Genomic DNA, 27,333 nt, shown 5'->3' on the forward strand with positions numbered 1-27,333 from the left:
AACACAGTACACTACTTATCCTAGCCCACAATTAAGAAACAATTCTCTGCTAACCACTGCCATGATTACAGAAAAAAAAATTCCTTTGCTAATAACCCCCTCTAGGCAAAGGCATGTACAAACAGATGCTCTTGATCCATGACTTGTCCTAAAGCAAACTGACTTTTGTCAAGGCCTGAGAGAAAAGGAAAGCCTTACATGAGCAGAAAGAACCCACAGAAATAAAAGTCCCATGCCTTACTTCTCTGCTACCTACACATAGAGAAAAGCTAACATAAATAATCCTAAGGCTTTCACATAAAATACGGTCTTCCTTGGGGACAACGATCTCCACAACTCCACAATCTATGAGCTTCTAGTGAATTTGGGATTGAGGCTTGAAGAAACATTTTTGGGGCATGGAAAGCTCTCCATTGCTGTTTCTGGGGCTCTTCCCTTGGATGTATAGGTATTGGTGAGGTATGTTAGGGACCAGGGACCAGCACATCTGTTCTCTGTCAATGTCAAGGTGTTTCATGGGAGTAGTCACAGATGTGGCACGAGCATTTTGCCTTAGTAGTCCTTGAGCTAACTTTGGACAAATGACTCTCAGCTGATTGACAAACAGTGTAACAGTCAGAAAAAAAAAACCCAACAACAACAAAAACCACCCCAAACCAAGGTCTTTTTGTCCACTGGGAATTTAAGACGTTTCAGCAAGCTCTCAGAGCGTTTCTCATTGCCGGAACATCTCTGTTTTTCATACTTTTCTCATCCCCTTTCATTTGTGCAGAAACAGTGCTGAGCTTTGTAGATGACATCATCTCTGGAGCGAAGGCTCCCTGTGCCATGCCATCTCAGGTGCCAGACAAGCAGCTCACCACCATTTCTCTCATTATCCGATGCCTGGAACCTGACACCATTTACATGTAAGTAGGTGCACCTTAATGATGCCTTACCCAGAAAGTTCCGGGATCTTTGCCGGCTCCCTTCGTGCCTAGGTTCCTTCAGAGATGCGGCAAGAGATTTTTAGCCTCTGCAGTCAAATCTCAATAGACATTATGGAAACATTTCCTGAAGAAGTCTTGTCATCAAAGGCTTTACAAACGACACACATAAACAGATAAATGTAACCCAAGGCAGAATGGAATACGTGTTACTTAGAAGGCCAGGGACGTGTTGGAAAGAAAGAAGGAAGTGGTTTATTCTAAGTAGAGTTGGTGTCTAGATTCTAAATTTGATTTTATAGAATCCAGTAGGTACTGTGAGGTGGAAAGGCACACTAGGTTAGAAACCCCCAGGCAAAGGTAGAGAGGCATGAAGGGGAGCAGCGCGTGTCCAATGGGTCTGAAACGGGTGGTGAGGAAACAGAAGTGGAAGGAAATGAGCCTGGAACACTAGAGTGAAAGATGTATGTCAGAGAAAAAAAACATTTTTTTAAAGAAAGGAGGACAATGCCAAGAACTATGTGTAAGAAAGCTATCTCTAGTGGTTCTGAAATAATTTATAGAGTTTAGATGCTGGTCAGCATTTTTCTTCAAAGAAAATGGAGTGAATTATATCACCATGCTTGGAACATCCCTGTGTTCTCTGTGAACTCTTCCCATCTCTTCCTGAGCTCTGGGAACAACTGTAAAATATTTGTGAGCAAAGACATAAAAGATGCCAAAAGAGGAGACTCAGCGATAGAATCTAAGTCATGATGGAAAAATCCAGGGTCTAACGCAGAATTCATAGTGATACTGTTCGGAAGCGTTTTGACCCCATCAGTATGAAAAACATCTAACAGTTTACAGATGAGGTCACAGGCATGGAGTCAAGGTTTCCAGAATAAATCATCCCCACTTCCACTCTCAGGGAGTACAAAGATGGAAAGAACTAGAAGTCTGAGTGCCATTGATTGTGATGAACATAGATATTTAGCTGTGCATCTTTCATGTAGAAGTAAGAGATGTAACTCGGGGCTGTGCAGGATGAAAGGGAAATACATAAAGACAAATGGGATCTGAGAATCTGGACTGGATGCACACACAAAGATGGCAATGCCAATGCCAGTGATCTGTCCTTTGGACAAGGATGACATGATCCATAAAAGCGCTCTTGATAGTGGACAGCTGTGGCCCTACAGAGGAAGGGTTTGTGACAAAGGAACACACATCTGAAGGCCAGCAATCTTCTTTCAAAAGTCTCCTAATGTGACTCACATGACCATTTGTAGTGAGGATGCGCTAACACCTATCAGTCCGTCCTACCTGTTTAATTAGAAAGTCAGAAGTTCTAGGGGAACAAGAGGTGGGCAAGACTATCCTTCAGAAAGACCCTAACCAAGTCTAGGACCTTCCTAGAGTTAGCTGATTTGGCTTTGTTTCCTGGTCAAAGACCCGAGAACTAAGATCCTCTCCCACATTCAGCATCCTTGGTGATCTAAGGTTCCCCTCCTATGTTTTGTAAATCATCTCCTTCCTGTCGATGCTGATTACAGGAGTAGGAGAGACAGGGTAAAGGACAGCCGGTTTCCAGTAGGTGGCAGTGCAGATCGCTGGAAAAACCTAGCCGAACCTCAGCTGTAACTTCATAACCCCCAGTGGGGGAGCCAGTTCTTGCTTTAGCAAGACGATGTTCCTAGATCCTGACAGAATAACCCGGAGCAGCCTGAACACAAGGCCCAGTGTGTGGGGGAAAAGTGAGGTGTGCTAGAAGCCACACTCTTCCTCTTTGTTGATGAGCTAGGAGGAATTATTGTACTTCCATCCCTGGGGCAAAGAAAGCATCCAGCAAACCTGGTTTTGCGCCTAACCATAAAGCGACTTTAAATATGACCCTTAATTTCCCTGCACTTGGTTTTTCTTCACTACGAATTAAGAGAAAGGTACCCATTGTGTATGGACAGCTGGTCCTATGTGACTAGACTTATTCCTAGTCTATAACTGAAGAAACTGAGGTTCAGGAAAAATTGAATAACTTCCCCAGAATCACACAGTAGGGATCTACATAATGGTTAGGAGCTGAAACAGGGTTTGTCTTTTTCCACACACTGGGTCTTACTGCCTGGCCACCCCAGTTTATTCTGCCAAGATCTAGGAGAATTATCCTGCATGCAAGAGCTGGTCCCCATGGGAGATTATGAGGTTACATCTGAATTTCAGCTTTCTTTATCATATATTTCATTTAATGCCACGTGAGAAGCATTCTGACAATGGACCAAGTGGCACAAACACAGTTAAGGACCCCTTAAAGTGTACAGGATCCAACATTTTCATTTTAGGGTAGGTACTGCCCCTCCCACTACCGTCTCACCGCAATGCCAGCCGGGAGGAGAGAACTGCATTTCTGAGCACATTACAGCAGACAGATGATAGAGAAGCGTGTCTGAAGCAGAGGATCAACAAAGCCTCGTCGCGGCAGGAGGAAAACAGAAAAGCAGCAGGCAATGCAGCCAGCCCCTGATAGTCTTCCTTAGCATTAGGCCCCAGACCTTTAAGGCCCCGACTTGGGGCCTGAGCCAGTCTGTGTCAGTTCCCACGCACACATGCCTCTGCCCGTGTCATCACCACGTCGCTAACTACGCACTGAGAGGTCCCAGCCTGCGGCTGGGGAGGGAGCCCAGAAGCCTTGGAAGAAGCAGTAAACGGACTTACACATGAGCCTTCGGGATCTAGAGCCAGGCTTATCTCCTCTGTCAGTAATTCCAGCTAACCCTCTTGCTGTCTTTTGAGAGTGTTACGGCGAGCGGGATGAAAAGGCCAACAACAAACAGAGAAGGCCTTCCTGACATGCCAGCACGCGGCATTTCCACATGAAAATGGGGCAAGTGTTCCCCAGCCTTCAGTAGTCAAACACCCTGGCTGCCCTCTCCCTCTCTGGGGGCTTGGGCGGGGGGGGGGGTACTAGGGGAAGGGTTGGGCCTGCTGAGGAATAGTTCTTAAGGTCAAGCTCTGTCTGTACTTGGAAGGTTGTGCGAGGCATTTCCTTTCCTAGAATCTGCCTTGTATTAAAAAATAAAATGTGCTGCTGAATAATCAGAGCTTAGCAGCTTGCATTTCATACTGACGGCCTTTCAAAGTACTTAATACTGAACACCAACAGGGGCATCTGTGTCCCAACTCAAGATCAGACACGATGTAGCTGAAACGTATAGCAAGACAAGACAGGAAGGAGCGCTGCCTGCAGTGTGGACTAGCTGGAGGTTGGTGACTCATTCCACCCAGGACCTGAAAGACAGGCTCCATCTGGCAGTCAGTTTGGTACCCAAGGAATAGGCTAATATAGTCCAGAGAAACATAAGAATTAAGGGTCCAGGATTAAATTATGATGGGCTGCAAATAGTGGCTCCAGCTGTAAAGTTGAGGTTGGAGCCTTCAGCTTACTGGCAGGTGGCAGTAGCCTAACCTGGAGTTGTAGGGCTGAAGGAAGAGAGCACTAGGGGAACAGGGCTATGCTTGTAACCCGAGACCACACCCAGGCCAGCCTGGAGTGTCAGCCTGCAAAGATCAGGGCTTTGCATCTCCTAGCTCTCCCAAGAGCAGCCGCTAGAACCGATGGAGTCAGCAGTAAAGAGCAAACCTTGGAGACCAAGCTGAAGAATAAAAAAAGACCCCACTTCCCTTAAAAGGGCCTCAGAGTCCCAAAATATAGATTGGTTCTCTACTGAATCCCAGGGATTTCTAACGAAACATAGTATTAGAGGTCCCAGAGAACATGGCTTAGCATGGGAATCGCATACATCATGAGGTGTAAGTTTGCATGGGGGTACCCATGCTACCTCTAGGTCTACCCTTCAGAACCGTAGTTGAATGTGCTACGAGACTGGGTTAAAAAAAATGAGCTCAGAAATGGATCTGGTTCCAAAAAGCTCAGGTATACTATTTACAGGTTTGGGGGTCTCAGAAAAATTCTAGAAACAGGACCAAGAAGCTAATGAGGCAATGAGTCCAATGAGAGGACTTATCATGGCTGCCAGGACTAGCGTGGGGATAAGGAGTGTCATTGCAGCCCAGGCTTTCCCCAGGATGCCATGGCAGGAGGAAGGTGGCAAGATGCTCACTTTGGACTCAAGGCACATGTGGTGGGAGAGGGCAGTTGGCACTGGCTCTACCGAGCAAGACCATTGAGCAAGGCTTAGGAGCAGGGCACGAGATAAACATATGGGGTGCTCTGAACCCTCTCTGTTGATAAGAAAGCTGGATGCTTGGCCCTGGTTCACTAGCTGAGAAGGTCCTTTAGGCACAACAGCTCTGGGCTGACCCATGTCTTTTGGAGTTAAGCAGGCTGTCACATTTTAGGTCTAACTAGACCAGGGATCTTGCTAGGGTGAAGCCTACCTATGTGAGGCCTCATGACATTGGCATGAGGCTGGGAAGGGAAGAGAAAGGTTTGTGGCATCTTGGGGCATGCAGGCCCTTGCTCTGCCTATCCTCTGTGCTTCTGAGTGAGGAAGAAACAGTGGGCTTGAGCTCATATCTCTTTGAACACTATATTTTTGGAAGAATAATTAGGTAGCATAATAAATAAATAATTTGGAAAGAAAGAAAAGAAAAAAGGAGAACGAGCCACCTGGAAGTCTCAAGGCTTGGTAAAGCACAGGTTTCTAGTTCCTGTATCAGGAACTAGAGAATTTCCAGCAATGGTGCTGATGTTGCTTGCCTGGGGGTTCCATGTGGAAATGAAGTGCCCTTCACTGTGTTACTTTCTATCAGACATCCCTCAAGACAGTACATTCCAACCACAGGCCACAGGAACCAGCCAAAGGCTCCGTGCCACTGCTCTCTCACCAGAGTTCTGGATGGGAGCAGTAAGTGTACCAGCCTCCTATTTAGACAAAACTGGGCCTCCAGACAGAGCTGCTCAACACCAAACCCCAACATTTCCTTTTAATAATGCTACCCTCCTACCTCTCTGCAAGGTTCACCCTCTGGGGAGTGGACAACACAGGGCGACGCTCCAGGCCAAGTGATGTGATTGTGAAGACGCCATGTCCTGTGGTGGATGATGTCAAAGCCCAAGGTAAGGGACTGAAGTTAACAATGTCTACACATGATTGCCCAGCTAGCTACCCTTGCCATGCTAAGGAACCGGTAGCCAAAGGAGTGCACGGCGTGACCTGGAGTTTGACAGGAAGGAAGAATCCAAGCTCAAGGTAGAAGCGTGGACTCTCTGCCAGTACTGCTGGGCCTCGTGCTCCAGCAGAGGGTTTCACTGTATTCTGTTATCCCATATAGTCCATCAGGCAGGAGTCAGCAACAGACACTGACAAAGTCCCCAGGCAAGTAGGAGCTTAGGTCCATGCAAAAGTTTCTGTCATCTCTGCCCTCACAGATGGACCACTTGCTCTTTGTGGGGTTTGTAGATCTGAAAGTTTGCTCTGAACTAAAGCATACAGGGTTGCAGACTTGGAATTATGCGCCATCAGCCCCTCCTCCAGTGCACCGAAGTCTGTGAGAAACTCCATACTTTGAAGTTATTATGTGCCGGTTCTTCAGTGTAAGATCCCTCACTGGCCTTGGTCCTGGGCCACTAGGAAGTTGTTTCTCAGTCATCTTCCAGCACACACGAGATGCTCCCTGGCTGGTCTTGGCATCATTCCCTGCTTTAAAGTTTTCACACTTCTTAAGGCAGAATTCCTCAGTTATGCTTCCCATTTCTTGGGACTCCAGAACCAGTTAAGGTGATACTGTAAGGCCCCTAATGTCTACTAGTCAGATGTGAAACACAAGCCTTTTTATCAGCAGAGACACTGAACACTTTGGTCCCACGGATTCCAATCAGGGACAGACCATGGCTAAGTTAATTGTCTGCTGCTGCCCCTCACTATCCTACATATAGTTCTTGGCTATACATATATCATCTTGACCAAGAGGGGCATAGTCCCAGAATGCCACAGGGCGAGAGCCTGGTGATAACAATCATTTGGAAAAGAGTGATTTAGATCTACTTCACTTTGCCTAACTTTTGTAGAGCTAGCCAGAAGGATTTTATCGGAAAGTGAAATGACAGCTCCCTGCAACAGGCATGGGGTCCCCAAAATGGGCTTCCCACCTAGTTCTGCTTTAATTTAAACCACTGACCTTTTAATACTGTACAACTTTGGGAAATATTGTTTGTAGTTAATCATATTGCCATGTTATGCACACAGCATTTTCAAAGACGTCTAACCGTAATAAAATACGTTCTAATAACAATCCCTTAATGGGCTGCCATTATTCTTATGACATGAATATTTAAAAGGCCTCTTGGGACATAAGTGGGTGACCCTGTCTACTTCTTTAGCACCTACTTGCCAACTCTCCACTACCCTATCAATTTCTTTATTCTGGTCCTACTACCTTCCTCAATACCTCTTATACAGGTCTCACTTCTATTATAGGGTCATTGTACGTGTTAGGCCCTATTACCATCTACCTACTTCAAATGCTCTGTCCCTTTCCAAATGGCCAGCTCAACTCAGCATAGAGCCTCAGATCAATTGTCCCCTTCCCCACTGTTATGCGCCCTCACAGTACTGTTTCTGACTTGTAAAATATTTCTTTCTGTTTTTATAAGAATATGCTTAGTTTCTTTTGACCTCCCTAGCCAATGAGTGTCATGAAGGCCTGAGGCAAGTCCCCCTTTCTTCACTGCATGTCCCCAATATCTAGGAGACAGTATAGTTGACTGACAGCTCACATAAGAACTCAGCCTTGGAGCCAACAGCCTATGTTCAGACTCCTGATCCACCCTCTACCTATTTGATCTTGCACAGGTTCCTTTATCTCATGCCTCAGTTTACTCAAATGTGAAATGGGGAAAATGGTCCCCCCAATGTGAAGGGTCTAGCGAGGATTGAATACGATCATTAACTTAAAAGAGTAAAAGCAAAATAGCTCTTAGTACATAGTAAACATTAAGGAAATGTGTTAGGATTAAGTTATTGGTAACCAAGCATGAAGCCTGGTAGTTCTCTGATAGAAACTCGATATTCTATATTTGAAGCAATGAACACAACACTGTCCTTGTTTTACATATGATGAAATTGAAATTCTAAGTAAATAAGATGCCTGAGGTAACAGAGTCTAACAGAACCCACATTTTGATCCCAATTCCCATTTATTTTTATAATGTTATTATGACAAACAGAGACTGGTGGAGAAAGGGGCTACTGTAAAAAAAAAAAGAGAGCAGAATTCTCCCTTTTAAGGCTGTGCCCAGTGCGACACAGTGGAAGAAGAGAAACCCACACATATGGCAGGTGGACTTCTCCCTAATGGGAGAGGAGCTAGCTTACAAGATCTGAGCCTTGAAGGTCTCTAAAACTCCATGAAGGTAAAGACGGAGTCTGGATCACACATCTCAAGATGAGAGCCTGTCTGGGGGATCCATAGCACCTCCAGGCCATGTCAAAGAAAGCGCTTTACTGTCTGGTGTTCACTAGTGTCTAGGGAGAGACAAAAGCTACTGTGGAGCTGCTGGCTGAGGAGAAAGCAGCAAGGAGGAGATGACCAGGAGAAATGACGATTAGCATGACGACCTCTACGGGACACGTGGTAGACAGTAGCTAGCTCCTTCTCTGGAGGGCTTCCACCTGTCAGTTCTAGTAGAAGATATCTGAATGGGTTCTCTATCCACTTTTGCTTTCTGACAAAAGAACTGGAGGTGTAATAAGACAATTTAGTGCAGATGGAATAAAATCGCAGTCCCAGGTCCTGTTACCCTTCAGCCAGGAAGGAGTCCTGCTCAGAGCAAGGACTGGAGATTAATGAGTTAGACTAATTGAGGGCATCCTTGCAAATTAATATAGCCCTTCCAAAGAAAACCCCATATGCTTTGTCTCTGCAATCGCATATGGTGATCATAAATATAACTCATTTGGGTCTGTGCTTAAAGAGAAGGACAGACATGAATTTGACCCAGAGCATGACATCAGCTCCCAGACACTATCCCTCATGTTGGTGTTTATCCAAAGCTAGCTAGATATGTTTTAAGAAGAGTTTTACCATGTCATAACACTCCAGCTACTATGTAAGTATGTTCTACTGCCCGCTTACTGGAACCAGCCTCCTGGAGCTGAAGCAAGCATTTCCTCATCAGGAGATAAACCTTGTCTGGTGTGAAGGTTGTGTCATGATATCCTGCAAGTTCACCATGGAATCTCACCAAGGGAAGGCTGGCTCTTGTCCTTCATTCCCCCAGCAGCTGCCCTCCTCTCTGGTTGATACACAAATGCACCCATTCCTTTATTTGATTCTCCTACAGGTGTGTTTATCTCCTGGAATTAGTCACCAAAAAGACATTTATCAGTTGCTAGTATTGGACTCAGAATCAATTTTCAAGAATTTTATAGTCAATTTCATGGATTTATGAGCTCCTTCAACAAATATTTAGTCCTTGCTTGAGTCTGCTGTAGGCATCAGGAGCAAAAACACTATACCTCTATAGATACATCAGTGGGGACCACCAACAACAGCAACAAAATGGTAAAATACACATTTCAAATGATGATACCTATCATGGAGATAAAAATGGGACATGGTAGAGAACAGGCAGAGGCCAGAATTGGGGAAAGTAAGTGAATAAGGAAGTTACACAAAATGTGTTTCTTTAAAAGAAACATTTCCGAAAGTAGCAGGGTAGGCCTCGAGGATGTTTGAAGAAGAGAAAGTAAAGGCTTATGATTCTTGTCGGGGGTGGGGAATGGAGGAGGAGACTCATGGATAGGGGTTCCTGGGGCTCTGGGAAGATTTAGTAATGTCTAGTCACTAATCAGAAGGGACCGGATCTGGCATTGTGATGGGATGCCCCAGAGGACTTGGCACAGAAGAGTGACATCATTAGTCTTGATGTTTTAGAGGTCATTCTTACTGCTGTGATGAGAACAGACCCAGCACATTATAAAGTGGAAATAGATGGGCATAGCAGTTGATAGGCAATGGGCTGCTGTTTATAACAGGGTCACTATTGGACAATTGCTAAAAGATGATTGGATCCTCAATATGCTAATGGAAGAACCAAAAGGATTTATTTCTCAATAGTTTATACGTGGAACATGGCAGAAGGAACAGTCATGTTAATAGTCTTATTTGGTTGAAAGGTTGTGATTTGGCCTGGAAAATTCCAAAAGTGCAGGTTTGCAAAAATATGATAGAAGAGAGACTGGGAGAAAAAGAAAACTAATGTGAATTGGTTTGGATATCAGGTAGAGAAGGAAAAGGGTTGAGAGGATGCCTGGAGTGAATGGAGAAGCCAAAAACACTCCGGTGTTTGTTGTTTGTTTTTCCATCAAAGAATAGGCTGAGTACCACTACAAAACACAGAAACTGCAGGGTGAGGTTGTGTTCTGTTCACAGTATGTGATTTTAAGGGCGGAACAGTTCTCAGGGACAATGATTCGTAGCTGAATGTCTTTTTTTTTAAATTTATTTATTTATTGAGGATTTCTGCCTCCTCCCCGCCACCGCCTCCCATTTCCCTCCCCTCCCCCGATTAAGTCCCTCTCCCTCATCAGCTTGAAGAGCCATCAGGGTTCCCTGACCTGTGGGAAGTCCAAGGACCGCCCACCTCCATCCAGGTTTAGTAAGTTGAGCATCCAAACCGCCCAGGCCCCCCAAAGCCAGCACGTGCAGTAGGATCAAAAACCCATTGCCATTGTTCTTGAGTTCTCAGTAGTCCTCATTGTCTGCTATGTTCAGCAAGTCTGGTTTTATCCCATGCTTTTTCAGACTCAGGCCAGCTGGCCTTGGTGAATTCCCAAAAGAACATCCCCATTGTCTCAGAATGTGGGTGTACCCCTCACGGTCCTGAGTTCCTTGCTCGTGCTCCCCCTCCTTCTGCTCCTGATTTGGACCTTGAGATTTCTGTCCGGTGCTCCAATTTGGGTCTCTGTCTCCTTTCATCGCCTGATGAAGGTTAATATTCAGGAGGATGCCTATATGTTTGTCTTTGGATTCACCTTCTTATTTAGCTTCTCTAGGATTGCGAATTATAAGCTCACTGTCCTTTAATTATGGCTAGAAACCAAATATGAGTGAGTACATCCCATGTTCCTCTTTTTGGGTCTGGCTTACCTCACTCAGGATAGTGTTTTCTATTTCCATCCATTTGTACGCAAACTTCAAGAAGTTCTTGTTTTTTACTGCTGAGTAGTACTCTAATATGTATATATTCCATACTTTCTTCATCCATTCTTCCATTGAAGAGCATCTAGGTTGTTTCCAGGTTCTGGCTATTACAAACAATGCTGCTATGAACATAGTTGAGCATATCCTTTTGTTGTATGATAGGGCCTCTCTTGGGTATATTCCCAAGAGTGGTATTGCTGGGTCCAGGGTTAGGTTGATCTCAAATTTCCTGAGGAACCGCCACACTGCTTTCCAGAGTGGTTGCACAAGTTTGCATTCCCACCAGCAATGGATGAGGGAACCCTTTCCTCCACAACCTCTCCAGCAAAGGCTATCATTGGTGTTTTTTATTTTAGCCATTCTGACAGGTGTGAGATGGTATCTTAAAGTTGTCTTGATTTGCATTTCCCTGATCGTCGTAGCTGAATGTCTTAAGGGGGCCTCTTTTACAAGAGGCAAAGCCACCCTTCATGGAAGCAGCATAGAGATGAACCAGAAGCATGGCTCTTCAGTGGATGTAAGCTAGTGGTCAGGGAATGAGTGGGAGGAAATTTAAACTAGGAGAGTTTTGGAAATGAAGGCTGCTTAACACGTGTGTGAGGGAGAGGGAGTTGCTTCAGTTGATTCTTAGGAACTAAAGGACCATTCTCTTCAAGGACATAGGAGAAGGGTATGCATGTCCTGGAGAAGGCCTCAGAAAACACAAAAATAAGGAAGGAAGGAAGGAAGGAAGGAAGGAAGGAAGGAAGGAAGGAAGGAAGGAAGGAAGGAAGGAAGGAAGAGTATGTACCCTCGTTGGGGGCAAAGAGAAGAGTTGTTGCTTTGTGATAACTTCTGCCCCAGAGAAAAGTAAGGAAAGATTAGAGAATATGGGTTCGTGTACAGCATTAGTCTTTAAAATGTGGTACCTAGATCAACAGCATCAGAATTACCCTGGAGCTTGTCAGAAATAGGTATTTTCTGATTGGGCTCCAAACCAGACACTCCAGTGAGAAACAGCAGCTATGACAATGGAAATGATGCTTCTTATGTGTGGATCACCGGTAATAGTGGAAGCACAGGAAAGCTTGATCGGGGAGCATATACAGAGCCAGGGAGAGAAAACAGGACCTTGCAATATGTGTAATGCTAAGAAGGACAAAGACACCAGGCCAGCTGGGATTGCTTGGAACTGCACCATTCATTACTTCAGTGTGGGCTGGGGTTGCAGGTGGCTCCTGAGAAATGCTAAGTGATGAATTAGGATCTCTTGTCTGGGGACCATTTCTATGAAGCTGGAAAACCATCAATGAAAGCTACAGATATTTCCCACTGCTCCTAATTCAGGTAAAAAGAGCTGCTCTTACTGGGGGATGAGAAAACTCACTTGCGCCTCTGAAGTTACTATCTCATTTACTCATACTGTTTTCCCCAGTCTCCTGGGCTGCTGTGTTTCCTGACTTCTTTCTTTGTCTTGGCATCACAAAAACATGATCTATTGAGAAATTGGCAGTAAAAACAAAAATACTATTTCTTCCTTCCTTTCCCCTTCATTCACCTACTTCTGTATGCACCTGCTTATTTGGTGCCTGTTGTAATCTGGGAGCCTTGATGCTGGGACTTCCAGTCTCTGTATGTTCTTCAAAAGATATTACACATCACGCCCACTTCTCTTCAGTATCTAATCCCAGTGCCCATCGTGTCTTTGAGATCTGGTGCAGACACCCCACTTAAACTGACAAAGTTCTCAATACTCCCATGCTTCCCATTCATGTTTTCTTTCCTCGCCTTCTAACACACTACATTTTCTTTATTTAGGATGCTTTGTTGCTCACTCGACTATCTCCCACCACAACACTACAAACACAAAGTGAGGACTTTTCCCAGATTCTCTCAGTTATGTGGCTCCCAAGCACATTTGATTAACATTTCAGGACTTGTTAAGCATATATTAACAATTTTATAAAATCAATGAATGAATATAAATATTTTATATTTAAATATTTTATTATTTTTTATATTTAAATAAAGATACTGTGGGCAGATATTGCACTGAATCAAAGTTTTGCATTCAGGAAAACTTTTATTCTCATGATAATCTTGGGAAGTATATATTACTATCAGTTATTGGAAAAACAGGAAAACTAAGACCCAAGGGGTTAAGTAATATATCCAAGGCCAATACACAGAAACTCGAGTCTATTCAAAAGTCTGATGGCTGCTGTTAGTTATGCCTTTGAGTCTAATGACTTTAGCCCAGTCGTTATTTTATCCCACTGTTCAAAAGATCTCATATCCCTTCTAGCAAGCCAGCCTCCCTTTTTTGCGATGATGCGATGTTTCCAACTTCCCAGCCATCTTTTCACCTGCTCTTCACTGTCCCTAACTCCTAACTCCTGCACATTAAAGAGAAGAGGGACTTGAATCTGTCATGGAGAGCTGAAGACTTCTGTGAAGCTCAAAGCGAAGTAAAATAATAATTTAAACTACCTGCATTCTTTGGATGGTTGAACTCTTACAATCTATAAAAACTAATGAAGTAAAAAATGTCTCAAACATTAATTAATAAAAAGAAAGAATTGTTAAAGGAAAAAAATGTCTCAGTTCTCTCAGGGGAGATGGAAAAGACAGATGTGGTCATGCTCTGGAGTTTAAGCACAGGTTTTTCTGAGTATAAGATCCTGTTTACTGATATAGGCTTTTAATCCTCTTCAGTTAGATTATCTTGGTTTTAGCAGATTTGTAGTGGAACTTGGTTTTGCCCACAGGATGCAGATGTTGGCTTGTTCAACTAAACATGACTCTTATGTTACTAGAGCGAAGCGTGCCCCAGGAACCACCACCACTGCCATGGCCATGTCTCAACAGTAACCTGTAACAGTAGAACCTAGAATCTGACACATTATCTCCCAATGCAAGAAACATCATTTGGTATCAGTGCATCAGTCAAAGAGGAATTCCAAATCACCCTATCTAAGCTGGAGTCTGAGCACCAATGGTTTTCTTTCCCTAACCATTCTCGGCTTAGCAAAACATGCCCTGCCTTCCAAACAATACAAGCCAGTCATCAGAACTGGCCCACTGTTTCCTTCTCTCCTACCTCCAGAAAAGCCCCAACTCCCTGCCACACTACAAGGACTTTCTGCCCACATGTGCTCTATTAGAGATATTTCCCCAAGATACTGCCTCTTACACCTTACACTGTTTAAATGCCACTGATGACTAAGCAGAGATGCAAAGTAGCAATGGCAAGGGGACAATCCAAAAGCCTCATTGCTGCCCACCATAGCAATGTGACCTCCGGTTGGTAACCTTTAACCTTGTCCATCTCATTTGTTGAGATGCATAAATCTGCAGTGAGGGGTGTGGGGATGTGAAGTTCTTAGCCTAGTAAAAGAATAAACCTTTAATAATAATGAGATATCATGGGACTTCAGTTTCTAAATTGCTCTCTTCTTTATCTAAAAATCTCATTACAGCTGCCTGAGAATTTTAACAACCTGAGAATCTAATTGAATTTCTGAAGGAGAAGAATGGGCAGTACTGCTGTGTGCTTCCTGTAGGTTTTGTTTCTAGGGTTAGTGCAAACCGGCCTGGAGAATGATCATTTAGAAACCCTGCTCTCAAGTAGATTCAAGCTACGCTCAAACTTAGGAGCTCTATTCTTATAACTATCAATTTCTGATCAGCTCTTTTATCTGGCACTGTACAGCTTCTAAGGATATCAAGAAAATAAAGTCTAGCTCCCGTCCTCAGTGTGATGTGGAGGCCAGCACTGATTTTAATCATTCTACCCACAACACCTTCTGGTGGATTTGACATTTACCAAGATTCTGAAATTTACCTGGTGTGAGCACAAGGAGTCCCATGCTGTGATTGGCTAATGGGGTCAAGTAGGCATAATTCTGATTTTCTCACTCAAGAACTCAGTTTCTGCCGGGTGGTGGTGGTGCACGCCTTTAATCCCAGCATTTGGGAGGCAGAGGCAGGCGGATCTTTGTGAGTTCAAGGCCAGCCTGGTCTACAAGAGCTAGTTCTAGGACAGGCTCCAAAGCCACAGAGAAACCCTGTCTCGAAAAAAATCCAAAAAAAACAAAGAAAAAAAAAAGAACTCAGTTTCCTCAACTCCAGAGTTAACACACCCAAGAAAAAGCATCGCTCACCTGTTCAGAGGATGGTAGCTCTCAGATGTTAAGAAGAACATGAAAAAAGCATCTCTTTTCTGATGGCCATATTGAGAAAACATGTAATGATAAAACTCCTCGGATTATAAAATAAAAAAAAAATGTTAAGGCTATGCAAAGCTGTAGCTGCTTGAGCATGTCACTGAACTCAGTCTTAGCCATGGAAACCTTGGAGGCAGATACACCACAGGTATAAATTAAACTGAATGCTTACTCATTTGGGATTGTATAGTGTTCTAGCTTGAGTTTCTGGATGTATACAGATTCTCATGTTACCTTTATGTTGGGCCTATCTGGTTCCAGCAAACGTTTAGTATTTCAAAGTCAATGCCTCTCTGAATGAATTCTTCTCTTGACTCAGAAATGTTATCTGATGGTGCCTCATTTTATCTCTGAGCCAAAGCCTGCCTCTTGTGGCCTGAGTTTCCCCAGTGCTTTTTAAAGAACCACTTGGTACCCAGGTAAATGCTACCTACACGTATAAGTTTTCATGTCAGTGTCTCATAGGAGTAAATTCCAACCAGTCTTATATGGAAGCACACTCGGACCAATCTTTAATGGGAACTGAACATTAAGTCTTTCTTCCTTCCACTGTATGGTTCAGAAGTGGTTCGGGAACTTCAAACATCCTCTCCTGCAAAATATAACATTTGGGTTCCCAGGAAGGCATTGCCAGCTTCCTGACATAATCCTTTATATTGTCTCTCATTTCTTGCCTCGTTGGCCTTCATCCCCAGACTTATTTCTCTGGGATTGCACTTTCCAATCAAGCATGAATATATTATCTTTTGCCTTAGGTTATTATTATTTTTTAGTAAACCTTGGTAAGACAAAAAGTATAGCAGCTGAAATTGACCTTAGAGGTGTATTAGTCAAAGGCATTTAATTTATTAAAAAGAGAACTGAAACCCAGTGGTACAGAGGTAGAGTAAATTACACAAATCAATCTCATACTTTAGGGTCAGTGTTTTAAAATAACACCATGAATGCATAAATAAATATGCATGTATTTATTTTCTGGCACATGTAAATACATGCACATATATTGCATATGATTATACATATATAATTAATGGCTGAATACTATGTAATGATATTTTGATAAGTAATGGACCACATATACCACAGTGGTCCCATGAGCCTAATGAAGCCACAAATTTTCTATGCACAGTAATGATGTAGCAGTCATGATGTAAGAGCAAAATTTATTTTCACAGGCTTGTGGTGCTGATGTAAACAAATCTATTGTGTTGCTAGTCACATAACACACATGATTGTGTGCACCTAGTAATATTGACCCTGATAATGAACAACTCTCACTGGTTTATGTAGTACTCCACTTAGAAAATACTTTGTTGAAAATAGCACACTATTTCACCTCAGCAGCCGTATACATCTGTGTCTACCCTGTCTCTTGATTCAGTCCTTCTTCTTGTTCCTGTTTTAATCTTGTAGTGTTCATCACGATTCCAGGAACAATGGTTATGCCTTGAGTATATCATATGTAACACATGTTAACAGACAGCACCATCTATTTTGTTTTGGTGCACTCTATATAATCTCTGCACAGAGTTGAAATCTCCTAATGATGCATTTCCCAAAGCACAACTGGACTTGCCTTTTCTTCCCTCCTCAGAAATAGCAGACAAGATCTACAATCTCTTCAATGGCTACACCAGTGGCAAGGAGCAACAGACTGCCTACAACACCCTTCTGGATCTGGGTTCCCCCACTTTGCATCGAGTCCTCTACCACTATAACCAGCACTACGAGAGTTTTGGGGAATTCACCTGGCGGTGTGAGGATGAATTAGGTCCCAGGTACTCAGTGAACTCTGCATTCTCTTTTCAACACTCTATGGAGTCTTGTGTGTCTCGTATGCTGTTGTACAGTTTCCTGGAAGTTGTAGGGACTTTCTCAGGGATCTCAGATGCTCGGAGAACTAGGTGACATGTTTTACACAGCCCAGGGCATGCAGAGTGGTTTGGAATCAGCTCTTTTGAAGCAGGTTGAGTCATGAATTCACATTCTGAGCCTTTGTTCCTGTTCTTGATCCCATGGGTGTTAGAGAAGATGAGGCCTCCATTAAGGTGACATCGTATTTTCCCATTTACTTCTGACCCAATCCTGTCCCTTCCTAATGCACAATATACACTGTTTTTAGGTCATGAAGCTCAGGTAGAATTCCTGGAAAGCAGGAATGAGAAGTGTAGAGATATAGCACTCTTGTCTTAGACTGTCTATTCTGACCATACATTGAGATAGCAGATTTTCCTGGAAATTCTGTAATTCTTAGACATAATAAAGAGGTGGGTTGCATAAAATTTAGTCCCATAAATCACTCAAGAGCTTGTGAAAAATGAAGATAGGACAAGGGCTGTGAGAATGGGGAAAATAAAGTGAAAGCAAAAGAAAGGGGAGGACAGGGTGTGGCGGAAGGTGGAGGACAGAAGGAGATAGAGAGAGACATGGCGGGGCAAGAAAAGGAGGGTGGGAGAGAGTCAGGAAGAGGAGGCAAAGTGAGGGAAACTGATGCTGTAGTATCCCTGCCCACCCTACCCCTAGCTCTTAAACAGTTCTCATACGTTAGTCAACAGGCAAAGCAGTGTTGCCCAGAAGTCATCCCAACCCAGCTTCTAACGTCTGAAGACACTCACCTCAGTAGTTAGAAAGTTTCCCAGAGACCATTGTTCAGGACATCCCCCCTCCCTCTGTGTGTGTGTGTGTGTGTGTGTGTGTGTGTGTGTGTGTGTGTGCACGTAAGTACGTTCATGCATGCAGGTACACTAGTGTGCTGGTGTATGTGTGTGTGTACATGTAAGTACATACATATGTGCAGGTACACTGGTGTGCTGGTGTGTGTGTGTACACGTAAGTGTGTACATGTGTGCAGGTATGCTGGTGTGCTGGTGTGTGCAGGTGTGGTTGGAGGTCAGGGTCCGCTTTGAGTACTGCCTCCTGTCTCTAAGTCTGTGGATGTGGGGTTATAATAGCATCCCACCCCAGGGTCCTGGTTTCTGAGAACTGTACTAACATCTGCATGGCAAGCACTTTGTTGACTGAGCCATCTTCCCAAGCTTTACTTTATTATTTTTGGAGGAAGTAGACTATTCAGGTTATTCTTCCTGGAATAAAACAATTGTTTGTATAAAGTCAGGCAGGATCTAGCTACACTCTGTAAGTTTACCTGTAATTTACAAGGAACGATAGACTTTGAATAAACAAAGCCACTGTTGTGGGTCTAAGGGAAATATGCAGGGGGCAGTTAACCTGTCTGCCTTGTATTTTTTAAGAAATAAATTCTGACTTAGAATGTAGATAAGTACTAAGGAATGTCCTTTGTACTCTAGACCCTATAACTACCTTTGGCCAAATTATTGCTCACACATGTCATACTCTCCTCTAGCTACCTCCGCCTCTTCCACTCTCCTTTTTTCTTTTCCTTCTTCTCCCAATGCCCCTCTTTTCCTCTCTTCCTTTCTTTAATCTGAAATTTATCCATTATACACACATGGTTCTTTGTTAGGGAGCAGAAATGCCACAATTTGAATGGCACTAGCATTGCAAATATTATTGTTACTTCTAAGGGCATTTGAGTCTTTAAAATTTCTCTTTTGTGACTCAAGATTCAGAAGGAAGATTGGTTAATGCAGAAAGCGAGCAGGGGAGGATATGGGGATGCCACTGTGAAGCAACACCGACTGTTGACTGTGCACCCTCTTCACACTCTCCTCCCAAGGGCTCGCATGGGCAATACTGGTCTTTCACAAATACATAGTAGAAAACATTGTATTATTCCATTAGTCCATGGAAACAAAGTCTTAGTTGTTAATGTCATGAGTCTCAGAGAGAGCCACAGGAAAGGAAAAGTTCACAGCCTTCAGGGACATCAACTCACTCCAGGGTTAATTGTGAGAATGAATAAAGATGGGTCTGTGGGAACACACTTCCTGTTAGCAAACAGAAAGGGTTCCCACTGTTCTGGTAGGGTTATTAAAACCTGAGGCTTCCAGACTGAGCTGAGGTTGCAAACACTGACTGAGGACAACAGTGTTGCACCATTGCTAACAAAGAAGGCTGCTGCCTCTGAGATGCTCAAGAGCAGACCCAAAGTAATTATTATTTAAAGAACAATCAGTGAGCAATGAAAACAGCAACAAAGACTCCATAGACTAATTCAATTCACTCTTTTGAAAGGCTACTGGGTTGTGCTCCTTCTGTTTCCGGAAGATGATGAGATGTTGTCCTCATTCCTTCTTCATACCCCACCCCCACTTCTTTCAACTCCTCAGAAGGCTAGCTAATGATAGCACACAAAAGAAGGTTTAAGAGGAAAGGGCCACCAAAACCCTGAACCCTGCCTGACCAAACTAGTGAGCTGATAGGGACAATTCAGATCATCCAGAGAGACTCATTAGTCAGATGACAGAGCGTTCATTTGAGTTCCTCCAACCTACCATCATTGGAGAAAATACAACTTCTTTTTAGTGAGGTTACGCTGCTCTTCGTCCCTTGACTTTGCTGCTTGAAGTTTGACATCTTTACTCCAACACCAGCTTAACCATCCTTCTTCCTGTCATCTTAGGAATCCAGTGATATCACTGTCCCCCACCCCTGACAACACACTCGCTGCCCAGATGAGGAGGAATTAAATGGGTGTAGTTATGCTTTGAAATGTTTACTATAGAAGAGATACAGAAAAATTCCCATTTGTGTAAGGAGTTGTTGGTTAAAGCAGAAAAGAGATCATTCTTCACAAGAAAAGCTTTTCAGCTTAGCAGTGAGTTAATACTGTGAGGGATTTGGTTCTGCAAGCTTTCTACTCTGCATTTTGAGCCTTTCATGAGCTTGTTCCAGTAGGAGAATCATCTTCATGGCTTCCAGGCCACTTAGATCTTTGAAAAGTAGAAACGAAGCACAACCAAGTGAGAGAATCCCTTGTCCTAGGTACTTAGAAAGAAAACCAACATGGCCCTAGAACCGGCTTCCAGGTATTCTTCATCTCGGACACCAGGAAAACGGACACAGCAGTCATCCCAGTGCTAGCTGTTTCACCAGGTGGTTCTAGCCATGTCACCAGGTGGTTCTAGCCATGTCACCAGGTGGTTCTAGCCATGCCACCAGGCTGTGCTAGCCATTTAACCAGGCTGTGCTAGCCATGTCACCAGGCTGTGTTAGCCATTTAACCAGGTGGTTCTAGTCATGTCACCAGGCTGTGTTAGCCATTTAACCAGGCTGTGTTAGCCATGTCACCAGGCTGTGTGTCAGAGGTTCCCACATGCAGAGACAGCAGTATTGTCAAATGTGTGCAATTCTGGGCAACCTTGCTCTCCTCTCCTTCTGCTCCCGGGATCCTCGATGGCTCAGGTGCCCTCTCACCCACTCCCTTCCTTGTTTACTCAGTGGTGTTTGGTAGCAACAGCAGTGGCCTTGTGGCTTTATGAAGGAGATTAAGAAGCGGAGCGTGAGCTCCCCTGAAGGTTAATTAGGTGGTGTGTGCACCTGGGTGTCTGCTCTGTCCCAAATACACTCCTGGGTCAGTGTGAGCCAGAGCCCCATTGTCCTCAGGCGTATTGTACCATAATTCCCTCAGCACAGACATAATTGGTTACATCAGATACCCCTTTCATTCCACTATATTGACTGTTTTTTTTTAATCAATTCAAATTTAGCCTTGAAAGGAGAAATTCTCAGGCAAGTACATTACTTGTCATTTAGTGATGATAAATTACTGGTTTTATACGACACTGATTTGATTTCTTTCAAGACTACAGACTCCATGATTTAAAAAGTTATATATCCCCACTAAAATATTAGTTATTCATTTTCTCAGCTTTATTTATTTCTTTCCTGGCTGCATTTGTTACTTCCATTTCTTACATGTGCCTACATCGCTTCACCTGGCCATGCCTTGCACTCATTCATTCATTCATTCATTCATTCACTGGACAGACAAGCATGAAGGATCTGTTGTGCTAAGAGGAAAAGAACGGGATAGGATGGAGCAGAACGGTCAGCTCTACCCTGTTAAGAGTCTCGCCCTGGCAGTAATTTTTCTTTTCTGGCTTTCTCTTTTTGGCATGTCTTTTTGTTTCCTGACCAAAGCGTCCTTTCTCTTTGGCCTGTAGGAAAGCAGGCCTCATCCTTTCTCAGCTTGGAGACCTGAGCAGCTGGTGCAATGGACTGCTTCAGGAGCCCAAGATAACCCTGCGGCGCGCTGCACTCAAGTACCTGGGCTGCCGGTACAGTGAGATCAAGCCCTATGGACTGGACTGGTCCGAGCTCAGCCGGGACCTCAGGAAAACCTGTGAGGAACAGACCTTGAGCGTCCCCTACAATGACTATGGGGACAGCAAGGACATCTAACGCCGCGGGGCCTGGGAGTGGCTGCCAAAATAAAGCAGGAGAGAAGAGGGGGACATCTGGGTGGGTTTGTGGATTTTTAGACATTTTTTAAAATGGGACATCCAAAGCTCCACAGGTACCTTCTAAACCAGGAAGAGAGTAACCCTTGCTCCCTGCAGGACTTGTCCAGTGTGATAACCTCCATCTGCATGGTCACTCATCCTGACTGACAGTAGCTTCATGCAGCACCATTTTGTTTCCTTAGAAGATTACCTTGAAACTCATTTTCGCATTTATTTGTTTCAGTCACTTGTTTTTCTTCAAGAAATTCACCGGGATGCTTAAGTGCTCCACCGTGCTGCCCATGAAAGGTCAAAGGTGGGGGTGCTTCTATTAGAGTTCCCAGTGGCAGCTGGGAACGGAAGTGAAAGCATAAATCTTCACCTGCCTGGTGCCTCTGCTCTGGCATTTCTTAGGAAGCCTTGGAATGCTGGGAGCCCAATCATGCACTGAAGAAGATAACGAGGTGGCCCATGCCTGTTTCTCATGGGTTTTCGCCCAGGCTCCCTTGTTGCTATCTCCAGACCTCACAGGTGAACCCAGGTTCTGCTAGGGGTCCAGCCTTACTGAGTTTTAGGTCTTCCCTTCTCCATGTTGAGCCAGGACCAGAATTGCTGGTAGATTTCCATCCTTTCTTCTAAACAACATGATCTTTGAGAGGCAGTGCGATACCGCCTGCCAAATCTAGGTCCAGAGAGGCCTACCTGCAAGACTACTCGGCAGACCCCTTTGCAGGAGATAAGTGGAGTTTGTTTAAAAATATTTATACTCTCTGAAACTACAAACAGAGACCTAAGAGCCTTGATTCTGTTTGGTCCTGGGCTTGACTGATGTTTGGTTTCATCCGGGAATGAGATTCTTTCCCGTCAGTGTTTCAGTGAACTAAAGCTCTTATCAATCTGAAAAGCGCTTCTCTCCACACTCCTCTTACTAAATTTTCTGAATCATATTGTAATTTTTGACAGTCCTTTCTCCGATGTCAATCAGCTGGCTTCTGACCAGAGCATCTGGCGATCATGCTCAGTAGGGACTGAGGTCCCGTTTGCACTCACTGCCCGGAAGTGGGATGGTGACTCAGCTATCAGGAAGACTAGCTTTGTGGGTCCAGGTCAACTAGCAATGACCCAATGTAATTCAGCCAGCTTGCCTTCCCTGGAAGTCTCCCTACGGAAACACATGACATGGGTCTGGAAGACTCTACAGTGCGGTCACCGAGCCTTATTCGTGCTGTCCAATTAGGGATAGTGACAGACAATATTGATTAGCTGCTCTGTGATGGGCACTACTCTAAACATTTTACTGAATTCTGAACCTCCTAAGGAAAGATCTATTCTTTTCTACCTTTGTGTGATGAGCAATGCAGGCAGGAAGGTGACGCAAGGTTCCCCAGGTCCCTCATACACTAGATTCCCTGAGCTACGGGATGAGCTCAGTGTCTCCAGAGCACAGTACTTTAACCACTCTGTGTTGCCTAAAGCACACAGCTGCCCAACCAAGCACTAAGCTCCACAGGGAACCCACCCAGAGCTTTACCTTCCTAAGGAACCACGTACAGATGTGCCCCTCACGCAACAGAAAGGGAGATTGCCAAAGTACACCCATAACCTTTGGAGTCGGGGTGCATTTGGTGTTCTCAGCACGGCAGCACCCTGGCTTCCCCCTGTGAGTGGGGAGGATTTATCTTGTTCATTTTGCCTCACAGATTCCCTAACTTTTAGAACAAAGTACAGATGAAAACTTGACTGTCTCTCCCACGGCCAGTGTATGAGCTTTAATAAAAGGGCAGCCAAGGGCAATCTGTTCACCATTGCCAGATAAGAGGATGCTGTGGACCCGTATGGTAGGGTGTGTACATCTCCTTACTGCTGTTTTTTTCTTTCCATTCTTCTCTTTAACTCTATGATGAAAATGGTGTCTTGATTTTGAACAGAAGGATAATGAGGCTGCCGATACCATCCAGCCCTGTTGGAGATAGGAGCTTATAGACTCAGGAGGGAAGACAAGGAGTGGGGTTAAGATTATTACTCTGACCAGGCGGTGGTGGCGCACGCCTTTAATCCCAGCACTTGGGAGGCAGAGGCAGACAGATCTATGTTGAGTTCAAGACCAGCCTGGTCTACAAGAGCTAGTTCCAGGACAGGGTCCAAAGCTACAGAGAAACCCTGTCTCAAAAAACAAAACAAAACAAAACAAAAACAACAAAAAAGATTATTACTCTGTTGCCTCCCCCATTTTGTTTTCCTCCAGGCACACCTTCCTCCTCTCTTTTATCCTTATGCTCTTCTCTCCAAAGCCCTTCCACCTCCTACATGAATCTGTTATCATCTCTCTCTTTCTCCTCCTTCGCTTACCCTTGACTGCCTATTCTTTCAATCTGCTCTTGTGTTCTCCTCTCTTCAAATGTATGATCAGGTATACACACCCTCACTCCCAAACACTACGTATGCAACTCCTATGACTGGTGCAATGTAATTTTGAGTTTAAAAGTTCAACATGAATGGGTTAGGGGTAGTCTTGAGATGGTTATAGATGTGGCTGGAGGACTTTTGCCTTCAGAAAGATAAGGATTACACACTGCCAGCCATTCTCAGTTCTTGCCTGGAGGAACTCTCTAGAAAAGCTAATGCAATCAAGCCAGTATTAAACCTCATTTCCAAGCTGCCAAACAGATCTTAAGGGAGCCACTTCCATCCACCTAAATGCCTCCAGTTCCTTGTCAAACTGGGACCTCTATTGTTTCTTCTTGAATGCACACAAACCACTGTATAGCATCAGAACCTTAACTGAGTGTGCAATTGTTTCTCTTGAAGTTTGATCCATTCATTATTTTTAATTAACTGCACTCCTTGATATTCAAATGTTCTATTAAAAACTTAAGTGTGAAAAACACTGCACTACTGTAGAAGGAAGAGATGGTACAATGTGACCAACTTCAACTATAACAGTGTTGTTTAAGAGAATTACTGTACGATTATGAGAAACGAAGTAATCGAGTAAATAATAAACAAAGCTGTCAGCAGGTGTTGAGTGTGTGGATATTGCCTCATGTCGTCCCATCAACTGAGCAATCATGGTGGCCTACCAGTGAATTAAAGTTCTAAGTGTTATAATTCATATTCCAAATACCTAGGCTTTGAAGCCATTGTCTTAACTAGAAAATAAAATGGTTTCCACAGACAATGATATGCCTATGTTTACGTGGTAGTGATTTTGATCCTCTGTCCCCTCCTCCAGGGAAGCAGAAGTAGAATGTCTTTGCAGAATATTTGCCATCTTTCAGACACAGAGAGTCACAAACCTCCTCTGCCAGAGCATGGTCTTCCACATTGAACCTGTCCTTACAAGGGGAAGGTAGGCTGACACACAGCCTAAAATGAGAAGGGAAGAAAAATGTTGCAAAAGGCCACCCCAAATCCCTCCTTGTGTTTATCAAAGTCATTTGAGATTTGCTGGATGTTATGAGACCCCTTCTGGTGGGTAACCTCAAATACCTAATCTCTTTTTTCTACTCTATAGTATGACTTTACATGTTTCTTGTGTGCCACCAAAGCACATGATTCACTTCAACTTGTCAATAATCAGAGGTTAAGAGTCTGGGCTTAATATATTCTCTGAAAAGCAATGATCAAAGTCCTAGGCCCTGCCTAGGCAGGCATGATTAAAAGAAGACACAGACTGGAGTAGGGTTCTATTTTGGTCACATGCTCTTCCACACTCCTTCCATGTAAATGTTCTTCTGCCTCTGCCCTCCAGTCTGGGCAGATTTATGACTGTTTTGGTCAACAGGTTATAATGGAAGTGACAGTTTGTGACTTCTGCATCAGAGTCAAAAAAGGCTTTGGGATTTTGGCCTTCTCTGGAGCTCCTGCTCTCAAAGCTGTCTGCAATCACATAAGAAATCCAAGACTTGGAGCTGGAACAATGGCTCAGCAGCTAAAGGCACTTTCTCTTCTCACAGAGGACCTGGGCTCAGCTTCCAGCACCCATAGAGCAGCTCTTAACCATCCATAACTACAGTTCCCAGGGGATCTGACACCCTCTCTGGCTGCTGCGGGCCCCAGACATACATATAAATATATTCAGGCAAAGACTTCTTACACATATCATAAAAATAAATAAATATTTTTTTAATAAATGAAAGACTGCCAAGAAGTAGGTGGACTTCCCATCTACTCCATGATGAGAAGGCTATATGCTAGCTCTTGGGCCCACGGTACCCACTAGGACAATTTTGTTGACAATTCACAAATGAAATAGCCTGGTACCTTTAAGACTAGTCCCCCTACCTCTTGCATAGGACCCCCAGCCTCTGTGAAAGTAAGAATCCCCTTGTCCAGCCTGCTTAGAATTTTTGGCTCATCCCAATTATATAAGATGGTTGTGTCCTGTGGATTTGGAGTCAAATGAATACTAACATGTCTATTTGATCTGCTCAGTGACCAGCATACAACTAAGACTGTCCTGGGTGTAAATTGATTTCAAAAAGGAGAGGAAACCAATGCAGGCATGACCAGGTAAGTAGGATGTTCTTCTCATTGATGGACAGAGTCTGTGATCCATGAAAGGACTACCAAAAGAAAGATGGACACTGTACCCCAGGGCTTCCAGGAGAGCAAACCTCAAAATATACATGGTAGCACTGTGAGAGAGGAGACATTATTTTACGGCCAGAAAATGAGAAAAGAACCTCCTGCAAGGAGTGAGAAATAGTACTGAATGAAAAGGGCACTTTAAGTTATTTTGTTTGTATGGACTTTTGCACTTGGAAATGGATGTGTCATTTCTCACTTCCTGTGCCAGGTCCTATGCTAAACCTTTAACTGAATATACTTCAATGTTCATCACAAATTAATACATAAGAAAGAGAAAGAAAGCAGTTACATGGAAGTATAACCATCTCTACCAATATCTACACGACTCTGATTCAAATATTATACTGCTTCTACACATTACCTTCATATTTCATTAAATATGAATTGCTGAGGAGTTGTTTTCTTCAGGGATGTCGTACTGATAAGTTTCCCATGATCTAGTATATAACCTTCCAAATGACTACGTGGATGCAAGCAACTCTTATTAAACCCCCTGGATCACACACTAAATGAAGATGTGAAGTTAGGAGGGGGCTCTTGTTGGTAAGAAGAAGATTGTTGATATAGGGTAATGAGAGAGGAATGGAGAGTGAAATGACCAAAATTCATGGTGTGTGTGTGTGTGTGTGTGTGTGTGTGTGTGTGTGTGTGTGTGTTTGTATGTGTGTATACAAAATTTCAAGGTTTAAAAGAAAAAATAAAAATTTAATTTTGAGGTCATAGCCTATTTTCACAGTCTGCGAATACAGTTTCGTTTCATTTTAGGTGTTTTTTTCCACACGGGGTACTACAAAGCTAAAGAAATATTATTCTAGCTCTGTGTATATCTTTGTGGGTCTTTTGGCTCTATTTCCTTCCCATGCATGCAGAGTCCTGTCAATACTTAGAAGAGACCTCAGGGGATAAAAGCCTTCAGGATAGCAGAGATTAAGACCTGGAATCCATCTTTTTGGGTCTGGGTTACCTCACTCAGGATAGTATTTTCTATTTCCATCCATTTGCATGCAAAATTTGAGAAGTCATTGTTTTTTTACCGCTGAGTAGTACTCTAATGTGTATATATTCCACACTTTCTTCATCCATTCTTCCATTGAAGGACATCTA

At 43.7% G+C, this 27,333-nt stretch overlaps 1 protein-coding gene across 2 annotated transcripts in view; it reads left to right on the top strand.

The window, feature by feature from the left end:
• Astn1 (astrotactin 1) overlaps positions 1-24,814 on the top strand; it is a 346,089-nt gene extending 321,275 nt beyond the window's left edge. For both annotated transcript variants that reach the window (XM_005363931.3, XM_005363932.3), the window contains exons 20-23: positions 773-908; positions 5,882-5,982; positions 16,869-17,052; positions 21,361-24,814. In XM_005363931.3, coding sequence (XP_005363988.1) covers positions 773-908; positions 5,882-5,982; positions 16,869-17,052; positions 21,361-21,598 — 659 coding nt within the window. In that variant the 3' untranslated portion in view covers positions 21,599-24,814. The remainder of the gene's footprint in view (positions 1-772; positions 909-5,881; positions 5,983-16,868; positions 17,053-21,360) is intronic.
• The last annotated feature ends 2,519 nt before the right edge of the window (positions 24,815-27,333 follow it).

The sequence above is a fragment of the Microtus ochrogaster genome (genome assembly GCF_000317375.1).
Source record: "Microtus ochrogaster isolate Prairie Vole_2 chromosome 6 unlocalized genomic scaffold, MicOch1.0 chr6_random_2, whole genome shotgun sequence".
Lineage (NCBI taxonomy): Eukaryota > Metazoa > Chordata > Mammalia > Rodentia > Cricetidae > Microtus > Microtus ochrogaster.